The sequence below is a fragment of the Lottia gigantea genome (genome assembly GCF_000327385.1).
Source record: "Lottia gigantea unplaced genomic scaffold LOTGIsca_1, whole genome shotgun sequence".
Lineage (NCBI taxonomy): Eukaryota > Metazoa > Mollusca > Gastropoda > Lottiidae > Lottia > Lottia gigantea.
This window is the reverse complement of record NW_008706746.1, coordinates 602823-625342: the sequence shown is the minus strand read 5'-3', so window position 1 is coordinate 625342 and position 22520 is coordinate 602823. Positions and strand designations below refer to the sequence as shown.

The window sequence follows — 22520 nt, the reverse complement described above, 5'->3', positions numbered from 1 at the left end:
ATCGCGTCGGCCGTTCAACTGATTGATTGATCGCGGGTCTTGCTCGGAATACACCTTATGTTTTAGTTCTTGGACATTGGATATTCCCTTTTGTGGTTAGGTAAAGGATTTGGATTTGATTGGATACACAGTTATTGATTATTTATCAAATCTATCAGTAGTATTTGAAATAGGCCTATAACTTCCTTTGTGCGTTTTGGTGGCTAAGAAAAGTATTTAAATAGTTATAAAATACGATAATGCAGTTGTGTATATAACTAAAGTTAAAAAAGTGACATTTTTGAAAATAAAAAACAGAACTTATCGTGAAGGAGTTCTATCATAAATATGTAAACATTGTTTATAGGACAATTTCAATACATCAATAAATACATTAATAACACAGTATAATATCTATCAATTTATATGTTCTGTTAAATTGAAAAACTAATTTCTGGAAAATTAAGCATTAGGCATAAGTACATAGCATCACATAAAGTCTGTGTTGTTGTGTTTTATCAAAAATCGAAAATGTTTACAGCATAAATGTTTAAATTGACCTTTATGAGCATGGTGAAGATACAGCATTACATCTACGTTGACTATTGAAAGAGTCGTCCACTTTTAATGAACCATCATTTAAGACAATTACCAGAAAATTTCTTCACATCTCACAGGATTAAAAATGGCGAATGTATTGAAACAGTTATGGAGCATCCGTGTATTATTAATTATGTTTATATCTCCATTAGTTCTATTGCCTTTACCACTACACATTGGTACACAGGTAAGATATATTTTAAATTGAAGTAGAACTGAAATGGGACCCAATTATATTTTTCGTCGTATGAGTTGATCAATCAGGGTCATGGCTTCACAATCCAACAGGATCATTGCTTCATAATTCCCAAAGGTTTGGCTTTTTAGCCAAAAGGTATGACCAAAAATATTCCATCCATGATCTGACCAGCTTTTTATGCATCTCATGCTTATAATATAAATAATATTCAACCAATTAAATTCTCTGTTAAAGATTTTCTGACTATAATCTGGTGTATATATTGTTAGCATTTACTTGTGACAATAGTTTTGATTGGACAGCATAAAGTTATGACAACTTTTGATGATATTTGGCATTATTTGAAGAAGAACAAGTTCGTTACAGATCCAAGATGGCACAGAAAAGTGGGATATAAAACTTCACTTCTTTGTATCTTTGTATTTTATAGAGCATTGGGACGTAAAATTCCATTACATTTCTTTGGCCTTTTAGTGTACAACATAGTAGGACATAAAACACCGTAACAATTCATCAGCCCTGTGACCAATCTTACTTTGATCTCAGAAACGGGAATTTTTAACTTTGTCAATCAGTGTTTACAGCTCACTGTCGAAATTTAAGCCTCCAAATCTATGTGTGACCAGAATTATCCGTGTTTGAATGTTAAAATGACGACTCGTTATTTTAAGATACTTTGGGATATATGGAATAGACATATAAAATTTCCTAGCATAAGATATGTTTGAAGGAATTGTGCGATTTTCGTTTGTTTCCAGTACTTCTGGCGCACCTGTGCCTTTGCAGTAGGACTTAACAATCTATTTATTTATTGCCTATTCTATATGGAGGTTTTAGGTCGACACACATTTAAAATTTGTAATAAAATGTTTTAACAGATCCTCAGCGTAATGTTGTTGTCATATTTATTATATTACATGTCTTTTTAACATGGTGAATGACATGTTATTTTATCTACATGCATTGTAATGACACATACAAATATTTCTACCTATATTTTATAAATTCATATAATATTAAAGCAACAGGTGCGCCAGGAATCGCATAATCCCTTCAAAAATATCTCAAACTAGGATTTTATTTTCTTATTTTATAGATGTCTTTTCAGTATCTCAAAAAAGGACTTTCAAGCGCAAATAATTCTGGACACACATGGATTAGAAAGGCTCAGATTTCTACGGTGATCTGTAAGCATTAATACTGATTAGTTTAGCTAAACAATTCCCGTTTTTGAGATAAAAGTATGATTGGTCAAAAAATGGCATTTCTCCTTTTAAGTTGTCTCTACTGTGCCCTATACAAACATGAAATATCACCTCAAATAGACGCCTGTCTTCATTTGTCCATTTAGGAGCAAAAACACGGACACAAAACTTCAAATCGTGATTCCATCAAGAATCATAATAGTAGGATGTGAAGCTCTGTTTGATTTCATTAGCCGTATAAGGTATATAAAATAGGATGTTACACTATATTTCATTTAGTTAACCAAATTAACAGCAGAAACAAATCCACTTTATTAACCAAATCAGAAGCACTAATGTAGAATGAAAAACGCCGTTTCATTTTGCCCAGTTTGAAGCAGAAAAGTAGGACGTTTTAACAGAAATTAACAGAAAAGTAGGATGTAACACTCTATTTCATTTTATTAATTGAATTAGAAGCAGAACAGTAGAATCAGTTTCATTTCGTTCACTTAACCAGAAGCAGGATAGATTGACGCGAATGGGATACATAAAATTAGATTGTCACACTTCATTTCATTTCATTAACTCAGTTGAAGCAGAAGAGTAGAACGCTTTAACATGTTTGCAGGGGGTGGGGGCAATCCATTCATGTCCCTCACCCCTTGTCCTGCTGTAGCTTCGGGCCTGAAAAGGGGAGAATGAGCATACTTCCTTCGGACATATTATATATATTTATATATATATAATACTTTGCAAAACTGTTCTTAGCTTTTCCGTTTATTACTATAGGGGTAGTAGTCACTGTTTTATAAACTTCTTTCACTTTGCTTATATACAGCAATCCAGGCTATGGAATATTTTCTTGCAATTCTAGGAGGCGAAAACAGCTTATGTTTTAATACTAATGGCCGTGTTTTGGATAACGGAAGTGGTTCCTATATCAGTGACAGCTCTACTTCCGGTTTTTATGTTCCCGATGTTGGGAGTTATCAAGGCTAAAGAAATAGCTCCGGCCTACATGTCCGTAAGTTGTTAAAACTTCATCATGTTGGTTTAGGTGCAATTTAGCTATTTTTATAGCACTTAATTTCTTACCCTATTTGATGAAATTTGCCCTTTATTATTATTATTATTATTATCTGTCATAAATTAATTTGTTAATAACTTACTTTATTTATTTAAAGGACACTATAATGGTATTTCTTGGAGGTTTAGTGATGGCTGTTGCCATAGAAACATGGAATATTCACAGATTAATGGCATTGCGAGTTTTATTGGTCGTTGGAACCGAACCTAGATGGTAGGTAGACCAAACATGAAATCACTAAACCAAAACAAAACACCACTGGCTCCGCAACTGATCAAGACATCAAGTTGAAAGTTGGTACTTCAAACAACTCTTTCACCGAGCCCGACAAGAGTTTATCTCACCAGGTCTGCTGGTTGGCAATGGGAGCTTCAAATAACCCTTCCGCCGAGACCGTGTTGACAAGAGTTCATCTCTAAACACATGTATTGAATATGAAATACGCAGCAGGACTGGTGGTGGGTAATGGGAACTTCTAATTACCCTTGCACCGTTACCGTGTTATATATTACAGGTTGATGCTGGGTTTGATGATATCCACGTGGTTTCTATCAATGTGGATCAGCAACTCAGCCACAACTGCTATGATGATTCCTATAGCTCAAGCTATTCTTATACAACTCAAGGGAACTAGTGACAAACTACATGATAATGAAAAAACATTCGATGTTAAAGGTAAATAAAATTGTGTAATTCTGATCATGTGACAGTATTGACATAGTTCAGGATTTCTGCAATTCATGACCGTGATTTGTTGCAGGGGGCTTGTAGAATTATCACGGCAGACCGTTCAGGCACACTACGATTTCCAGTCCTACACTTACAGCTTCTATTTCAACCTTTCCTAATTCTGTACATGATCCCTGAGATGAACAGGTTGACCACTGAATGACTTCACAAGTACAAGAAACAATTTAAGCTAAATTCTATTTGAGAGATTGCGAAGATGTGATCGGATCAAGAAGAACCACGTCCTCGTACTGCCAATACAAACTGTTTAAATCATTCAAATCTGTGTTTATGATCTCTTAATTCGTCGATGAGGAACTCCAATTCCAAAAGAAGTTACATGTATTAGTTTCGCGGATTGACAAAGGCTAGGAAACCTCCTTTGAAATACTTATGATCGATCTCTTTGCTTTATAGAAGTTGTATTGTGTATAGCTTTTATCAGCACCTTAGCTTTCACAATGCATTTGAATCATTTTAGAGTCAGTAGAATTGACTGATGTTCATATCAATGGAAAACAGATCGACTCCACAGACAACGAGCAGTCTACTGAAGTAACGGATGATGAAGCAACTCATTATAAGAGAATATGTAAGGCTGTGTCGTTATGCATAGCCTATGCTGCCAATTCCGGTGGTATTTGTTCCCTCACTGGTACAGGACCTAACCTGGTGTTAAAAGGTCACGCAGAAGAGTAGGTATTATTCAGAAGGGTCTTGACATGTTCCAAAATCAGACAAACTGGCAACCCCAGTAGAAGTGTGGTATCATGTGTTCTAAGTGAACAATAACTACCTTATCAACCTCCTCTGCCACGATATCTATCATTGTGGAGCAATGAATAATCTCTGAGACAATATGTTCGTCAGCAGAGACATCCGTCTATTTGGTCTCGACTTGTCAACTCATCTAAAAGGTCCAAATAGCTAGTAATGCAAATATAGAACGGGGTCATAGCTATACTATTTTATTTGGAGCCCAGATAGTTTGTATATATTTACAAAGAAAGAGGCCATTCTTTTTGCAGACTGTATGCCAAATATGGAGAAGAATCGCCGGTACATTTTACAATGTGGATGGGATTTGGACTTCCTCTTGGATTCACTATTTTCATTATTTGCTGGATTTGGTTACAAATTGCCTTTTTACGGTGCAGGTAAGTCACTGAATTATCCTTGATTACGGGTTGGCTAAACAAGTCACGGAGCCACAAGAGTCGTAGATGTAGAACTCGCTATAATATCTGCCCGTCTGTAATATTTTAGCACCCACAAATACAAAAGTTTTGTCTGAAAGTTTGCTACGACTGCCCTAAATACGTTATAGAAAAACAGACGTTTCATACGCCTATATCGTATAGTCCACAAAGAGAATAACTCTTGCATAAAGCAATTCGTGAAATCTATTCCGTAATGTATTTTCCAGAGGAGGATGTTGTTGCTGCTCGAATGTTGAAGATAAAAAAGAAAGAGGTAGGAGAGTGAAACAAGTCATCCGGGATCAATATGACGCTTTAGGTCCCATCACGTAAGTCAAGTTGGGTTGAACTTTATGTTGTGAAGTACCATCACGTAGTAAAGTACCATCACGTAGTAAAGTACCATCGCGTAGTAAAGTACCATCGCGTAGTAAAGTACCATCACGTAGTAAAGTACCACCAAGTCCATTCAGTGTATACATAAGTCAAGTGTGTGTACCATCGTGTTAGTCAGAATCCATCAGATCATTCTAGATTCACCACGTAGGTTCATGTGCATCATGTAAGTTCGAGTCCATCATGTAAGTTCAAGTCCACCGTGTAAGTTCAAGCCTTGGGGTAGCCAGGATTTCATTAACGAGGGGGGTGGGGGCATCGGAATACGCCATTGACTTTAAGTTCATCATTTAAGTTCATGTGCATCACGTAAATTCGTGTGCATAACGTTAGTTAAAGTTCGTCACGTAAATTCGTGTGCATCAAGTTAGTCCAGGTTCGTCACGTTACTCCAGGTGAATCACGTTAGTCCAGGTTCGTCACGTTACTCCAGGTGAATCACGTTAGTCCTAGTTACTGTTAAGCAAGTAACTCCAGGTGAATCACGTTAGTTACTGTTAAGCACGTAACTCCAGGTGAATCACGTTAGTTACTGTTAAGCACGTAACTCCAGGTGAATCACGTTAGTTACTGTTAAGCACGGAACTCCAGGTGAATCACGTTAGTTACTGTTAAGCACGTAACTCCAGGTGAATCACGTTAGTTACTGTTAAGCACGTAACTCCAGGTGAATCACGTTAGTTACTGTTAAGCACGTAACTCCAGGTGAATCACGTTAGTTACTGTTAAGCACGTAACTCCAGGTGAATCACGTTAGTTACTGTTAAGCACGGAACTCCAGGTGAATCACGTTAGTCCAGGTTCGTCACGTTACTCCAAGTGAATCACGTTAGTTCAGGTTTGGCACGGAACTCCAGGTGAATCACGTTAGTTCAGGTTCGGCACGGAACTCCAGGTGAATCACGTTAGTTCAGGTTCGGCACGGAACTCCAGGTGAATCACGTAAAGCCAGATGCATCACGCAAGTTCATGCACATCACGTAGTAAGTTCTGGTGAACGTCCAGGTTCTTCGGGTAAATCCAGTTCCATCACATAGGCTGGCTCATTCTCCCCTCTTTAAGAACAAAGTCGTGTAAATATTTACTTCAGCTGTAAGACAATAGCTTAAAACTCTACTGTCGAGTTTAATAATTACGCTGTATGTATCTATACGTTATATTTTGTTATTTCAGATATGCGCAAGGTTCGGTGTTAGTACTGTTTGGTATTTTAGTGGTTTGTTGGATTAGCCGGGATTTAGGAGGAGTAGGAGGATGGGGCGATTTATTTAAAGACGGGTTAGTTCTCTTTACATGACACATCCACGGGCTACGTCTAGTTAAGCCACTGACCTCTGGAAGTATAGAAACGGGCGGTGGAGGACGCAGACCTTTACGTTATTTTGAACGTGTATAATATCCACGTCCATTTTATGGTAAATTGATTGTTTTGTTGTATTTTCAGATATGTTCGAGATTCCACTCCCGCCGTCCTACTGGCTGTTTTATTATTTGTTTTGCCTGCTGAAAAACCTGCAATATTTTGCTGGGGAACTGACGAAGGTAAACAATTAAAGATCTCTTAGCCGATCATCTGTTGTGTCATGCACAAACAAATGTTGGACTATCGCTAACATTCGGATTGTTAGTACTTGGTTTATTTGTTCGTTAACAGCACATACGTGAAGGGAACAGGCGGGGTGGGGAGTCTTGTTTAGATTCAGATGGTACACACGCCTGCAAAGGAAGAAGGACTGCGACTGCCTTCTTAAAATTTTATGTTCATACACCTATACTCAGACAAGTCGAAATCCACCTTCTGCTTATCAGTATTCCATTTCTCAAATATTGAATATTTTTACAGATGAAAAACCAAAACCAACCCGTGCCTTATTAACGTGGAAAGATGCTCATGAAAAACTTCCCTGGTCTTTGTTTCTGCTGCTGGGAGGGGGATTCGCCTTAGCTAAAGGCTGTCAGGTTGGTTTAGTTAAAGGGCAAAAACTTATATTTATTTTCATATGGCTTATAGCAATATGTCTAGAACACATAGATTGCCATAATTTGGTGATGTCGACCATAGAATTGTAAAGACGTCCATATAATCACCAATGTATATGAACTGCATTATCAATGTGGACAACACAGATTTATCATATTTGTCCGTGATGAAGACTATTTGATAAGGACGACCACATAGGCTACTGATCAATGGCTTGTCCTACAATGTCTATCAAAGACATAGATTTATCATATTTCCATGATGCCGACCATAGACATTTTAATTAAGATTTTCACGTAATAAACCATATTCTAATCTATATTCTGTATATTTTACCAGGATTCTGGACTGTCGTTATGGATAGGAGAACAGTTAGAAGTATTTAAAGGTTTGAACCCCTGGTTGATGCTACTCATTCTCTGCTATGTTTGCAGTTTTTTCACGGAAGTTACCAGTAACGTTGCTATAGCAACAATAATAATGCCAATATTGTCGAGTTTGGTGAGTATACTTCGAATTCATGGTGGAATTGAGTTTTATGTCCTCATGTACTATATCAAAGAAATAAGAATCAACTTACTGTCTAATCGTTACAATTTGATTAAAATTAAGCAATCGTTCTATATCACTCAACAATTGATGTATTAACATCGCAAATATTTTATTATTATAAAATTAAGAACAAGATAATTAATTTCATGTCTGTTTCGGTTTGTGAATCCCTTATGTCATCTATGATCTGACAAAATTGTAAAGCAATTATGTTCAAGATAAATAATATATTCAACCAATCAAATTCCCAACTAAATAAAATAAATCAAATTCCCAACTAAATAAAAGATTTATCCTACCTGTGAGGAATTCTGGGATATTTATTGTGAAAAATTAGTCCACTTAAGATATCTTGAGGTTTTTTTCCTGATAGGGTATCAGCGATTCCACCTTTTATGTTTATATATTATCTTATATTGTACATTTAATTTATCTTAAATTACCTTAAAATGATACTAGCCTACCTCTTAGAATTGACATAAACTCAAACTAAGACTTACCAGGTGCCATGACTAAAGAATACAATCTCCATAAAATATATCCATTAAACTAAATAATTATCGAAACATGCTTTAAGATTAATAAGTTTAATGGATTAGTTAGTTTTATGGATTTATTGGATTATAAAGGAATTCTTGTGTATACTATAACACCAAGTAAGTTCACCAATGAACAAAGATTCATTAAGTTTAGAATTTTCAATTCTTTGATTGACCTAAGAGGTGACTTACCTTTAATATGTAAAACAGCTATTGAATCGTCCACGGATATATTTTCTATACTGTTTATTGTTTATATTTACAGGCAATTAATACCGGGGTGAATCCCTTGTTCTATATTCTACCAGCGGCCATCTCCACCTCATTCGCTTACATGTTGCCTGTTGCTACACCACCAAACGCCCTCGTCTTTTCTTATGGACATTTAAAGGTCATCGATATGGTATGTTTAAACACTTTGAATTGATGCATGTTTTCTAGCCTTTGTATGAGTATCCTGATCATTCCTCAGACAAGCATAGGGAACACCTATAGATTCCAGGTTCATAGCCAGACGTGATTGTTCGGAGGGGCAAGCAACACATCTCCAGCAGGGGCAATGTTGTATGGTGTCGAAGTTATAGAACCCTCCTCAAAACTATAAATTCGGGTGTAGTAACTTTCTCATACCTTTTTTTAGATTATAAAGTAAAATTACAGCTATCTGTATCATATTTCAGAATGTAAAAGTAACACATAGTTCGTATGTAATTGAAATATTATCAAATTAAATTATTTCAGGCGAGTGCTGGGTTTATACTGAATATAATCGCTGTACCACTTTTAGTTTTTGCTACATATACCTGGGGTGACGCCATCTTTGATTTTAGTACAGTGCCACCTGGTTTCTTAACCAACCAAACAGTTTTAAGTAATCTCACTCATATTGTTTAAACGGATTAAAGTAATATCGTCTTCTACATATTTACCAGTTAAATAGTTAATAAATAAATAACGACATCCTGTCTTATCCATGATCATTAATTTTGATTGGTAGAAAATTTACTTACCTACCAATTAGATTCCTTCTAAATAAACGTTTGAACAACCAGACCAAACCAGACGCAATATTGAAATACCAAATAAACTTTCCGACAAGTAAGTCTCAAAGCTCATGGTTGAATTATTGTCATAAAGTGCCAAGAGCCAAACAGCTATGATAGTTTCTTCACATTTGAAAGTTTTGAAACAGGATTTTCTTCGTTGATGGTGATCCCGTCCTCATTAGCCCACATGGTGCCGAAAAGAAGGACGTAAAACTTCATTCATTCCATTTCATTTCCGACAACAGTTATTTCTGATGAAATTAGGATGAAGGCAGACATCAGCAACCTAATCGCTGATCGCCATGCAAATTGCGAGGAAGGGAGATTTGATTCTCCCAAAAGTACAGACCAAGCATGGAACAAACACTTCACTGTCGAGGCTGAAATTAAAAAATCTAGAGACATCATAGTCTCAAGCCTGTCTTGGATTAAGATGAATTTAAATTCGTGTTGTGAATCACCATAATTTTTGTTTTGTTAGTATCATGTGACTTTGTTATTCTTGAACTTTTTAAATGACGTGACATAAATGTTGTAGGGGATTATAATGATAAAACTGAACTACAAAAATATCCATATTTCCAAATATATTTGGGTTTTGGGGTCCGATTTAAGAAATAAATATAGGTTTAAAAACCCCGCTGAAAAATTCCCGTAAAACAAAGCCTAGTTATTTTGTCTTTACACCAAAAAATTTCAAACGAGCTGGGACAGAGGCAGGTGTTCCGGTCTATTAAAGGTGCCAGAGATTCACAGTTAGGAGTGATTGTGAAGCTCTTAGGTGGTTCCTAAACTTTAAAATAATTTTGCATTACGGGTTGAATAAGGGATATGGATATGAATGATAGGCAGTATGATAATATGATATACCAGAAAATCTATAATTTTTATCCAATCCTTATAATACATGGCTTGATTACATAAATTGATGCTATCTCATACATGTCAGAAATTGATGATTTTAGTCATTCCCCTTAACACATAAAAAATAAGTCAAATCGGGGTTTTCAAGGCAATATGAATGGCCTGGTCGATGATAACTCAGTCAATTCCAAAATGGGTGATTTTCTGAAGAAACGTGTTGAGTTATTTGTCCTAGACATATAAACAAATTGTCGAGTTAGGCTTGTCAACGTGATATTGTACATTTCTAGTACTTCTGAAGACTAATTACATATATTCAAGACCCAAATCAACTCCCGAAAATGGCACACCTGTCCCTTTCAGACATCCATATATTTAATATAATATGATAAAATTACAAAATACAAATTCATAATAGCAAATAAATCATGATCAAATCAACCATATAGAAATTTTTAATAAAATATCTAGAAAATAAAATCTTTTATATAAAATATAGATAGGCCTATATTCAAATATTTACAATGAAATACAAATATATAGTACGTATAATCAAATATTTACATAGAATACAATTTCGGACAGAGATTATGATGTCGGTTCTAGTAATTTTACTGATTCAACTCTATTTCCATGATATTTCAATGAAATGAAATGCCGGGATTGAACCCTGGACCTTCCGGTCATTGAGCCACCGCGGCTCCCCATGATATTTCAATGATCTGTGTTATATTACATTGAACCACAAACTGACCGTTAGAATTTAAATAACCATTGCTATTGAGATCAGACCAAGCGATAGGATATATCCATCCCCAATATCTCTCTCTATAAAATCTCCAGCCACTATCTGTTCTAGTTATAGTTTTACTGTCATCATCAATATTCAATATGCTGACTTGATAATCAATAATACAATAGTTTAATTTAGGATTATCAGTTGATAATAGTTGAACACCAATATATATTCCATCATCACTATCCCTATCTACACCACAGCTCCATACCAAGTTGTTGCATCTAAACTTATTCTTGCTGTAATAAATTGTCCCACCTTTCCCTATATCACTTACATTAAATATAAACTGATACGAACCTGGTATGTAAAAGGGTTTAGAAATAACAGACCCTAACTGATCTATATCAAAACTAAATTCCTTCCCAACCCACTGTGAATACTGTACACACAGATTATAACATTTCCTACTTTCACTCTGTTTTTCTATTTTAATCAAACGAGGCAATGTTTGTAAAATGTTTAATGTTGTTTTTGTTGAAGGTGAAATATTTGATTCCATCTCCCTTTCTAATAAAGTTATTTCTCTTGTTAGTTTCTTTTCTCTATCCTCTACTTTACTTCTATTTTCTTCCAAATTTTTTCCGATGTCTGTTATAATCTGTTCACAACTTCGTCTTAAATTTGAAACAATTTGCTCAGTTTTTTCAGTCACTTTAACGCAGGACTCTTCACACAAAGATTCCAGTTGTTCCAATGATTCTAATAATGTAGAGCGAGTTTTCACCAAGTGTTTGATTCGGTTTTGGATGGTTCTTTGTGAACGTTGAAGTTTTTCTATGGCTTTATTCCGGGTATCATCAGATTCTATATCCAGAGTTTCATGATCTTTGTGTTGTATAAATATACATTTTAAACATAATCCTACATTACAATTACTACAGTAAAGATCCACCTCCTTCTGACTGTGATTGGGACATTTTGGCTGTGGTGTTTTTGTTGTATGTTTGGATGTTTGAACTATATAGTTGTCAGGAAAGTTCTTGGCACCACCTTCTGGAATCTTAACATTACTCCTACAGAATGGACAAGGGAATGTCTCTCTTTTATCAGCTATACATCTTTTTATACAGGGCAAACAAAAAGTATGTCCACATGGTAAAAATTTAGGTGCAATCTCAAAGCTTTCACAACAAACAGAACATTCTGGTAGGTTACCCACTGACGATGTGGCCATTTTATTCTTTAATAACACACATTCAAGATCTAGGCCTTATGGTTGAAAATACAACATTCAGGAATAAAACACATTGGAAATTTCTGTGTGAAAATAGGAATTTCAAGTATAAAACACACTGGAGATGTCCTAGTTGAAAATGGAACATTCAGATATAAAACACACTGGAGATGTCCTAGTTGAAAATGGAACATTCAGATATAAAACACACTGGAGATGTCCTAGTTGAAAATGGAACATTAAGATATAAAACACACTGGAGATGTCCTAGTTGAAAATGGAACATTCAGATATAAAACACATTGGAGATGTCCTGGTTGAAAATGGAACATTCAGATATAAAACACACTGGAGATGTCCTAGTTGAAAATGGAACATTCAGATATAAAACACATTGGAGATGTCCTAGTTGAAAATGGAACATTCAGATATAAAACACACTGGAGATGTCCTAGTTGAAAATGGAACATTCAGATATAAAACACACTGGAGATGTCCTAGTTGAAAATGGAACATTCAGATATAAAACACACTGGAGATGTCCTAGTTGAAAATGGAACATTCAGATATAAAACACACTGGAGATGTCCTAGTTGAAAATGGAACATTCAGATATAAAACACACTGGAGATGTCCTAGTTGAAAATGGAACATTCAGATATAAAACACATTGGAGATGTCCTGGTTGAAAATGGATCATTCAGATATAAAAAACACTGGAGAGTTCCTAGTTGAAAATAAAACATATATAACATGCTCTGCTTGTTCTGAAGCTTAGTTGAAATAAGAACACCATGATCATGTAGGTCCCTATATAAACCTGTGAGGTAAAATAGAAGGAGTAATCACCTCATATTACATGCCTATAAGAAACGACATGTTTACTCTGTACACAGTTGGCCCTATGAAATAATAGTCTTAAAACCATAATTTATTTGCTTGATTAAAGTCTATTTCTTTATGGTTAATTCAATTTAGTTTTCAGTTCGGTTGATTGTTTGTTTTTTAGTATCAGATTACATACAGATATATTATCTTGTTTACCAGATTTTATTTTTTAGAGTCATCTAGTATTACTTCCTGATTACTGTGTTTTTCTCTTTTTATAAACGTTTAAAATGTATACCTATTTTATGAAAGTCCTATTTATCTATAAATAACGTCTCTAATATGTAAAGGGTGAATTTGACGTATGAATATCAATATGCATTAATATTTTGAAATTATTTGTTTTTTTGTTTTTTTAATAAACCCATTTTTGGCAGATAATAAAGATGATGAAACTGTTTAAATATTATTGACCATGTTACTGAGAACAGTATGTATTACCCATATATCTTGAGACCAACATACCATGACAAATATACCTTGTGACCATATAACAGACGCCAACTAAGGAAGAGTTACAACTGCTGTTAGAAATTTGATTAACGTGTCAAAATTCGAAAATAATACAGGTTATAAAAAGAGTTCTTTTATACAATCAAACTATTGATGGTAAAAGTTGGGAAACTTATGTTAAATGGCCTCTATATCCACTATTAGGTTTACCTGAACATAGAAAGGTTTACATTGGTCTTCCTGTCAAATTCCATCTGCAAAGAACAATAAATAATGATAAAATATTTTTTGGAGAAATCAATTCAAATACTAAATTAGAAAAAAACCAGAGAAAAACGTAGACATAACTACATAAAAGATATCTTATCAACAATCAAACAATTCACTCAGGAAACTAAGAAAACAGTAAAAGAAGGTTTGTCTAATTTAATTGATCAAATCGATACAGGTGAAACGAAGATTGAAAACAAAGAAGGAAAGGAAATAATACTAAAAGGCATTCGCAGTGGTGATGGTTTCAAAATATCGACAAGGAGACGGTGTTCTACTAAACCCCACTAAAATTTAATTATTAAAAAATGGCTTCAAAATTTAAACATTCAGACAAATTTCCACCAAACCCAATGTTAATGTGTAGTGTTGGTCAATCGGATTCAGGAAAAACAAACCTCTTTCTGAAAGCCTTAGAATATTTACCAAAACAGGACATACTTGTAACAAATATATTCCAAATATATGAAAATGATGAAGAACTACAAGAAAACAATAGGATTGAAGAACTTATAAATTATTGGATAAAAGAAAAGAATCCATCATTCATTCCTACTGATATTCAAGTTTTGCTCACCAAAAATGTGAATGATTTAGATTTTTCCCATATTGACAAGAAAAGAAAAAACCCAATCATCTTTGAAGAAAAAATCAAACACTTCAACAATAATTCTTTACTAAAGGAAGACATCAAAAGCAACGAGACCTTATCCCATGAATTTCAAGCCTTTTGACTCCGATGCTTTTAAGCCTACAATCTTTGAACCAGAAATTAAAACTTTCGGGTATTTGATAAATAAATCAATTATATAATTATACTTCAGAAATGTCACCTCAATATCCTCAATTTGTAAAAAATACTAGAACTAATTTATACTGCATCACGATAAACCTCTCAATTAATCAAATGACAAAAACAACACACGTTGATAATCAGGTCAGATTTGATTTTTGTCGACGACTTCTCTCATTATGTTATTGTAATGTTATATTATATTATTAGTTGGTTATATTATGGTAAACTAAGTTCTATATTATAACATTGAGGGGTTATATTGATGCTATGTGATTGTAATGTTATATTATATTATTAGTTGGTTATATGATGGTAAACTATGACAGTTCTATATTATAACATTGCGGGGTTATATTGATGTTATGTTATTGTAATGTTATATTATATTTTTAGTTGGTTATATGATGTTAAACTAAGACAGTTCTATATTATAACATTGAGGGGTTATATTGATGCTATGTTATTGTAATGTTATATTATATTATTAGTTGGTTATATGATGGTAAACTTAAGTTCTATATTATAACATTGAGGGGTTATATTGATGCTATGTGATTGTAATGTTATATTATATTATTAGTTGGTTATATGATGGTAAACTATGACAGTTCTATATTATAACATTGAGGGGTTATATTGATGTTATGTTATTGTAATGTTATATTATATTATTAGTTGGTTATGTGATGATAAACTAAGACAGTTCTATATTATAACATTGAGGGGTTATATTGATGCTATGTTATTGTAATGTTATATTATATTATTAGTTGGTTATGTGATGATAAACTAAGACAGTTCTATATTATAACATTGAGGGGTTATATTGATGCTATGTTATTGTAATGTTATATTATATTTTTAGTTGGTTATATGATGTTAAACTAAGACAGTTCTATATTATAACATTGAGGGGTTATATTGATGTTGTTATTGTAATGTTATATTATATTTTTAGTTGGTTATATTATAGTAAACTAAGACAGTTCTATATTATAACATTGAGGGGTTATATTGATGCTATGTTATTGTAATGTTATATTATATTATTAGTTGGTTATATTATGGTAAACTAAGTTCTATATTATAACATTGAGGGGTTATATTGATGTTATGTTATTGTAATGTTATATTATATTATTAGTTGGTTATATTATGGTAAACTAAGTTCTATATTATAACATTGAGGGGTTATATTGATGCTATGTTATTGTAATGTTATATTATATTATTAGTTGGTTATATTATGGTAAACTAAGTTCTATATTATAACATTGAGGGGTTATATTGATGTTATGTTATTGTAATGTTATATTATATTATTAGTTGGTTATATTATGGTAAACTAAGTTCTATATTATAACATTGAAGGGTTATATGAATGTTATGTTATGTTAGTGTAATGATATCAGGTATGACTGGGTATATTGAAGAACAGTCACTGGTTTTGTAAATAGATGTATAGAGAAAAGATTTGTGTACATCAGAATTAAACCATTGAGTGAGTGACAGTGAAAAATAAACACGTTCAATGGAGAAAGTTTAATAAATTACATTATGACAATCTTCTTCCCCGAATTCAAGATCCACCAGCCCAAAAATACAGCTTCATTGTTGGACGACTTTGCATATCAGTACAATTAACTTGCTGACTGCCACCACTGCCATCACTGTAAATATAACAAAATATATCAGTTTATTGATAGCAACGAACACAATTAAAACCTACCGATGTTACCTGTGTTTAACTGAAAACCTGTCTTGTATTAAACAAACAATCCGAACTTCTCTCGAAATGCAGAAACGTCAAGCTTAAGTTTTTGCTAAAACTAGTACAAAGTTTTCTAACAACAATCAAAGAACGACAATATACTTCAAGTATAAACTTCCAGACATGTTTTCGACATTTAGGTGTATAGTTTTTGTAGATATGAGAAAAAAAGTCCGATTTACGAAAAAAAAGGCTGTCTTTTTAAATAAATACAAAACTTGAAGATGATGACTTACTCTCCTGTTGCATGCATAAAAGGGTTGATGGTTATGACATTAATGTCAGTGGTATCACAAATAATTCGCGAAAAGTTCAGATCACGGATTTCGATTAACTGACCTAAAATATACAGATAATCAATTTCGGAAATTGGTTAAATTCAACAATATATTATATACATATACTCCGTTGTTTCTACACTAGGTTTCTGATTATAGACCATTAGAATGCACGAATATGTTCATATTTCTTATTCAACAATTCACACGCAGTTCGACTTCGTAGCTGAGCAGAGACAAGGAGGGAATAGACCGACTGAGCTAACCCTGATAACGATAAAAACTTTACTCTGTAATGGTCCCGTCACAACAGAAAGGCGTTATTACTGCTCCAACTGTAGCGGAAAATTGGCTCGGATCGTCGCCATAAGCGTGGTAAAGGGCCTTAATTACATTATATCTTTAAAGTTAGTTATTTTTTGCAACTTTTTCTTTAGTTTTCCCTCATTTGACTGCGACCAAGTTCATTTCCAGTCGCCGTACGACGGAACGTGAATGAAAGAAAGTAGCCTTGAGTGAACAATTAATCGTTTATCCTCATAATTGAATTTATAAACGCCATACCCAAAGAATATCCAGAATGTTCGGAATTCAGAATTCGTTCATTTTCAAACCAAAATCGATCTCCGTATTTCAGATTTTTGAATTGTTGGCCAATGATACAAGCAAATGTTGGTCCAACAATACCACCGTCTACTGGAGGTTCAGAAAGTCCGCCGAACATCGTCTATATGCCTGTAATATTATAGACATGAATTAAAATATAGTGAACTCGAAACTAAAAAAAAAAACAATCCCATCGTCCTCTCTCCTCTTTTTCCATCTCATCTTGCCATCTTGGACTATATTGAAGTCGAGGTTTGGAAACAAAGGTCCTTGTTTTAATTATTTAATTTTATTATTCACGGAATGTGTTATACGATGGTAAACCAAGTTCTCGTCCTCTCTGTATATCAATTGCTGCCATATCGTTTCCATCAACTAATGTGGAATTTACTAAATCAACTTGCAAAGCTTGACTATATTTCAATTCTGCTCCTTGACTAGAATCTTCAAGCATTCCTTTCACAGTTTTTTCTAAGCCTAAAAATCAAAAATATTACGAACGCGAAAAGATCGACACTCCCACCAATCATAATCCTTAAGTTTAGTACACTAGAGAAAAGTAACTTCCCATTTTTACCTACTTTTATTTTTAAATTGGAGCATTGTGCCTGAAGTTATCGTCATAAATGTTTTATTACTTTTAGTTCTTATTTAGCAATGGCGGCCGTACTTGTTTTTCAGCTAAATTCACTTTTTATCATATTTTTTTTTATGTCGGCACGCTTTGTAGATTTTTAAATACTATTGGTTTTATTAATCAAAATGTTAATCAGAACATATTTGTTAATTGTTTAAAGTGAGGTGTGGGTTCTGTATTTTGTTTTAAATTGGCTAACTTGAATTCATGGTACAATTCAAGACCCCTAACTTTATATTTTGCAATATAGATATGAATACTGAATATCCTTAACATTTCGAATTTGGGAGTCCATTGATTAATTAATGGTTTGTTTGGAGAGCGATTCTCGTATGTGTTATTGTTAGTATCTTCAAATTGTATATCATTCAAATTGTAAGAGACGACGACAAATGCACGAAAATCGCATAATTCCTTCAAAAAATATTTAAAACACGAAATTTCACCTTATATTTCTATTTTTGTCTTTTCTATGTTGAAGAGTATAAAAAAAAGATCAGTCGTATTTTTAACTTACAAACGCAGATAATTCTGGACATTTACGATGAGCTGTGAAAACTATTACTGACCGGCTTTGCTAAAAGCAAATCCTGTTTTGGGCGAATATGTCCCTTTAAATATGGGTTTCCTTATTTTTAAGTGTCAAATTAAGCAAACCTTTTGTAAAATAAGCATTTGTAATGAATTCTTAATCAAATCATTATGTTCTTATTGCATATGATTAAGTGTTTTTACCAATCATAAATGTCTATGTATGTATAGTCTGGATAAAAAAAAACCTTTTGACCTTTCTTAATCGGTCACTCATTGGAATTCTGCTGGCAATTCTCTTCTAATTTAGCTAATTATGAAATAATTATGGACATGTGAGACAAACTGATATTTTTCTATGTCATTGGAACACATCTACTTTCTGTTTATATAATTATTAGCATTTTAATTTTAAAATAATCCCATCTTTAAGAGTTGAAGGTTGAATTAGTTTGAAATAAAATGAGACAGAAATCGACTTTAAATTTTTGTTCACATGATTGGTCTAACTAATGAAGACTGGAAACGCAATTCAAATTTCCCACACCGTCACAATTCATAACTGTTGAACTCGAGATTGATTCTTTATTTTCCCTTTTTGGCTTTCTGTGGTCAGAATGTAAGTTAGCCATGCGAAAGGGACATAATTAAAAAAAATTAAAGGGAACTGATTCTTTATTTTCCCTTTTTGGCTTTCTGTGGTCAGAATGTAAGTTAGCCATGCGAAAGGGACATAATTAAAAAAAATTAAAGGGAACTAACCTTGATCAGCTTGAACATAATAAGGTCTCTCGAAGAGCTCAGAGAAAGGAATTTTCTCTGTACCATGTGTCCATTTATTAGGAAAAGCAGGGTGACCATATCTAAACGCTGCTGCACTAAAACTACTGAAGATACCGGGTGATATACTTGAATCATAGTCACTACTTTCATATTTCGTTAGTCTACAAAATACAAAATGTCTTTTTTAGTCAATTCATTCAATTCATGCTGGGATGGTCGTATCTGATTGCTTGTCATAGTAGACCGCTTCTTGTTTAACATAACAAATATATTTTCTAAAAAAGACGTCTTATACACACAGTTTCTGAATTATTATAATCGGTTGATTAATCAAAGAGTCACAGACTTAAAAAGGCGGACAAGCAAAAGACGCCAGGCCTTTAACAAAACAGCTCCAGCATGCGAGTTTGAGAGGAAAGACAGGTTATAAAGAAAGAGACGAGTCCGAAATAAAGGCAGTGCATTAAACGAGGCTTTAGAGAGGAAGGGCGGACCTCAAAGAGACGAGGTTGAAAATATAGAAATAGTCTTGGCCTGAAATATAATACATCCAGAGTAAAGCAAGGAATTTAAACGCCAATTGTCCAATTGTAAGGAAGCATTAGGAGACTATAGGATCCGAAATGATGGGTTTATTTTCGCGATGGAAGAGATCTAACCAATACTGACCCATATTGACTCATAGCAGCTGGTCCTATCAATAATGGAAGAAATTCTTTATAAGCTATATTTTGTATAACAGCGCCAACAATTTTTCTTGTTACTTGAAAGAGCTTTTCATCATCCCATACATATTGCGAGCTATCCAGAAGGCTTTGTAGTAAGTCTATAATGTGGTTATGGAAACGATGAAAAATTGTTTGAATAGAGATCAAACCAGAGGCTACATTTACTCGTACATTACCTGTAAAATTAAAAAGCTAGAGCGTTTATCCTTAAACAGTTCTTAATATTATATTCTCAAGAAGTTAGAAACTTCAATGAAATAGTAAAGAAACTATTTATGCTGTACTGACTGTATTGATGGGTAATATATAAGTTTGACGAACAATCGTTAATATCAAATTCCATTCAGCAATTCTCATCAGTTACTGTAAATCTGAATCTACATCTATAACGAATTGAATCGTAACATTGCCTTGTAAAGAACCAAACAGCCAGCAGTGGTAATATAGCTCTACAATTGATGTATTGAGCACTATGTTAACAGTGGTATATCTATATAGCTCTACAATTGATGTATTGAGCTCTGACGACTGTTTATATATATTCAAGACTCAAATCACCCCCCCCCCCCCCCCCCCACCCCCCCAAATGGCGTACCTATCCCTTTAAAAACTATAAGTAGTAAAAGTCATACTTACATTTCTTCTAGATTTGCTACAAAAAGGATAATTAGAATTATTTATAATTTAATCAAGTATAGACTGAATGTTTCGCTGTCATTCTACAACCATGTACCATAGAAATACAAAAACATGTCGTATTTGAACTTCCGTATATTTGAACTTCCGTATATTTGAACTTCCGTACCAGACAGAAATTTTCATGTTTTTACACAGTTCACAATTCCAATGCCTTACAATGAAAACCTAAAATAACGACACACCTCCGCTTGATTGGGTTCTGACCTAATTATTATTATTATTATTAATCACTGGTTAAGGATTAATTATTTATAAATACCCTACCTAGTTTACAGACAGGTTGTGGATACATCCATTCGCCGTTTGAACATGTCAGCGATTGAAACATTTCGTAACCATCCTTACAGGTTATCGTGATATCTCCACAGTCTTCACTATAACTAAACTCTGCGTTTTTGATATCAAGAGAGTTCGTACATTCTGAACATATTAATAGATATTCCAAAGCAGTAGCTTACACCTGACCTTAAAGGGGCATTATAAAAGAAATTTGTATTATTATAAATATTGTAATATACATGAACAGATTTCTAAAATATGCTATTTACTATATAAAGTTAAGTGTGTTTTAAAAGGTGTGATCAAAGCTTAGTAATAGTTAATTAAGCAGTTTGACCTAGTGTTATTGTAATGCTTTATATTGACTCGATATGTTTAGTTAAAATCTTCAGTTTAAGAAGGAGACAAATTTTTCAACAATTTGGCATTTATTTTGATCAGATTCGTACATAAGTTTTCCAACACCGTCCAGAAGACGTAGCGACGTTAAAGTGTTTATGTAAACCTGCAAACTAGATTGGAAATTCTGAAATTTGCAAGCTACTTTAAGTTCAAACTTTCTGATAAGTTAAGGGACACATTCCTCTAGATTTTGGTGTATAGTTTTCATAAATTTGAGCATAACAAAATTTCAACTCCCCAAAAAAAGAAAATAGTATTGAGCAGTGACCTCGAAAATTGTTCATCGGCAAACTGACCTGTCCATTAATAAATATATCAAAAATAAAGGAACAAAATTAGCTATGTGAACTTTCCGAAAGTTGTGCCCAATTCACAAGCCCAATCAGGTTTTTGAGAATCGTGAACATGTCTCACTCCGCTAGCAACATCCGCTACAGAAACCTGTGTTTAGAAAATGACCGGAAACGGGTGACGAATGGGTGTACCAAATAAGCATTATCGAAGATGTGAATTCTAATTAGTGCCAATATCGATACAAATATATTTGGCTACTTACTCACGTCACACCCTCTCTTAGTCAAGGCGTTCAATACGTTTCAAAGTTATCAATATTTACCTGCGTCTTAAAGTTGTCATTATTTACTGGCGTCTTCAAGTTATCAATTATTACCGTCATTTCAAAGTTATCAATAATTGCCGGCGTTTCAAAGTTATCTATACTTACCGGTGTCTTAAAATTATCAATACTTACCGGTGTCTTAAAATTATAAATAATTGCCGGCCGGTGTTTCAAAGTTATCAATACTTACCAGTGTCTTAAAATTATCAATAATTACCGGTGTCTTAAAATTATAAATAATTGCCGGCCGATGTTTCAAAGTTATCAATACTTACCGGCCGATGTTTCAAAGTTATCAATACTTACCGGCGTTTCAAAGTTATCAATACTTACCAGTGTCTTAAAATTATCAATACTTACCGGTGTCTTAAAATTATAAATAATTGCCGGCCGGTGTTTCAAAGTTATCAATACTTACCAGTGTCTGAAAGTTATCAATACTTACCGGT

General features: G+C 33.7%; 4 protein-coding genes across 4 annotated transcripts; 1 reads left to right on the top strand and 3 right to left on the bottom strand.

Annotated features, from left to right (window-relative positions):
• Nucleotides 1-10059, top strand: LOTGIDRAFT_227796 (hypothetical protein). Its single transcript, XM_009045395.1, has 13 exons — nt 1-766; nt 2840-2989; nt 3150-3265; nt 3567-3727; nt 4317-4476; nt 4810-4938; nt 5208-5309; nt 6550-6654; nt 6821-6918; nt 7220-7335; nt 7697-7858; nt 8714-8851; nt 9190-10059. Exons 1-13 carry the CDS (start codon nt 665-667, stop codon nt 9340-9342), a joined length of 1692 nt encoding a protein of 563 aa, XP_009043643.1. The 5' UTR covers nt 1-664; the 3' UTR covers nt 9343-10059.
• Nucleotides 10060-11041: 982 nt separating this feature from the next.
• Nucleotides 11042-12331, bottom strand: LOTGIDRAFT_151894 (hypothetical protein; the record flags this gene model as incomplete). The annotated part of the gene is made up of 1 exon (XM_009045394.1): nt 11042-12331. One exon carries the CDS (start codon nt 12329-12331, stop codon nt 11042-11044), a length of 1290 nt encoding a protein of 429 aa, XP_009043642.1.
• Nucleotides 12332-17310: 4979 nt separating this feature from the next.
• On the bottom strand, nt 17311-17511 carry LOTGIDRAFT_103112 (hypothetical protein; the record flags this gene model as incomplete). Its single annotated transcript, XM_009045393.1, has 1 exon — nt 17311-17511. The coding sequence occupies one exon, from the start codon at nt 17509-17511 to the stop codon at nt 17311-17313; it is 201 nt and encodes a 66-aa protein (XP_009043641.1).
• Nucleotides 17512-17685: 174 nt separating this feature from the next.
• On the bottom strand, nt 17686-21099 carry LOTGIDRAFT_151892 (hypothetical protein; the record flags this gene model as incomplete). The annotated part of the gene is made up of 4 exons (XM_009045392.1): nt 17686-17870; nt 19324-19505; nt 20014-20248; nt 21036-21099. 4 exons carry the CDS (start codon nt 21097-21099, stop codon nt 17686-17688), a joined length of 666 nt encoding a protein of 221 aa, XP_009043640.1.
• Nucleotides 21100-22520: the final 1421 nt, after the last annotated feature.

Bases quoted from the DNA above. Each gene is read 5' to 3' on its own strand.
- LOTGIDRAFT_227796 (XM_009045395.1), top strand. From the start codon at position 665: ATGGCGAATGTATTGAAACAGTTATGGAGCATCCGTGTATTATTAATT. The intron at 6,919-7,219 runs GTAAACAATTAA...ATATTTTTACAG, and splicing joins TTGCTGGGGAACTGACGAAG to ATGAAAAACCAAAACCAACC. The intron at 8,852-9,189 runs GTATGTTTAAAC...AAATTATTTCAG, and splicing joins ATTTAAAGGTCATCGATATG to GCGAGTGCTGGGTTTATACT.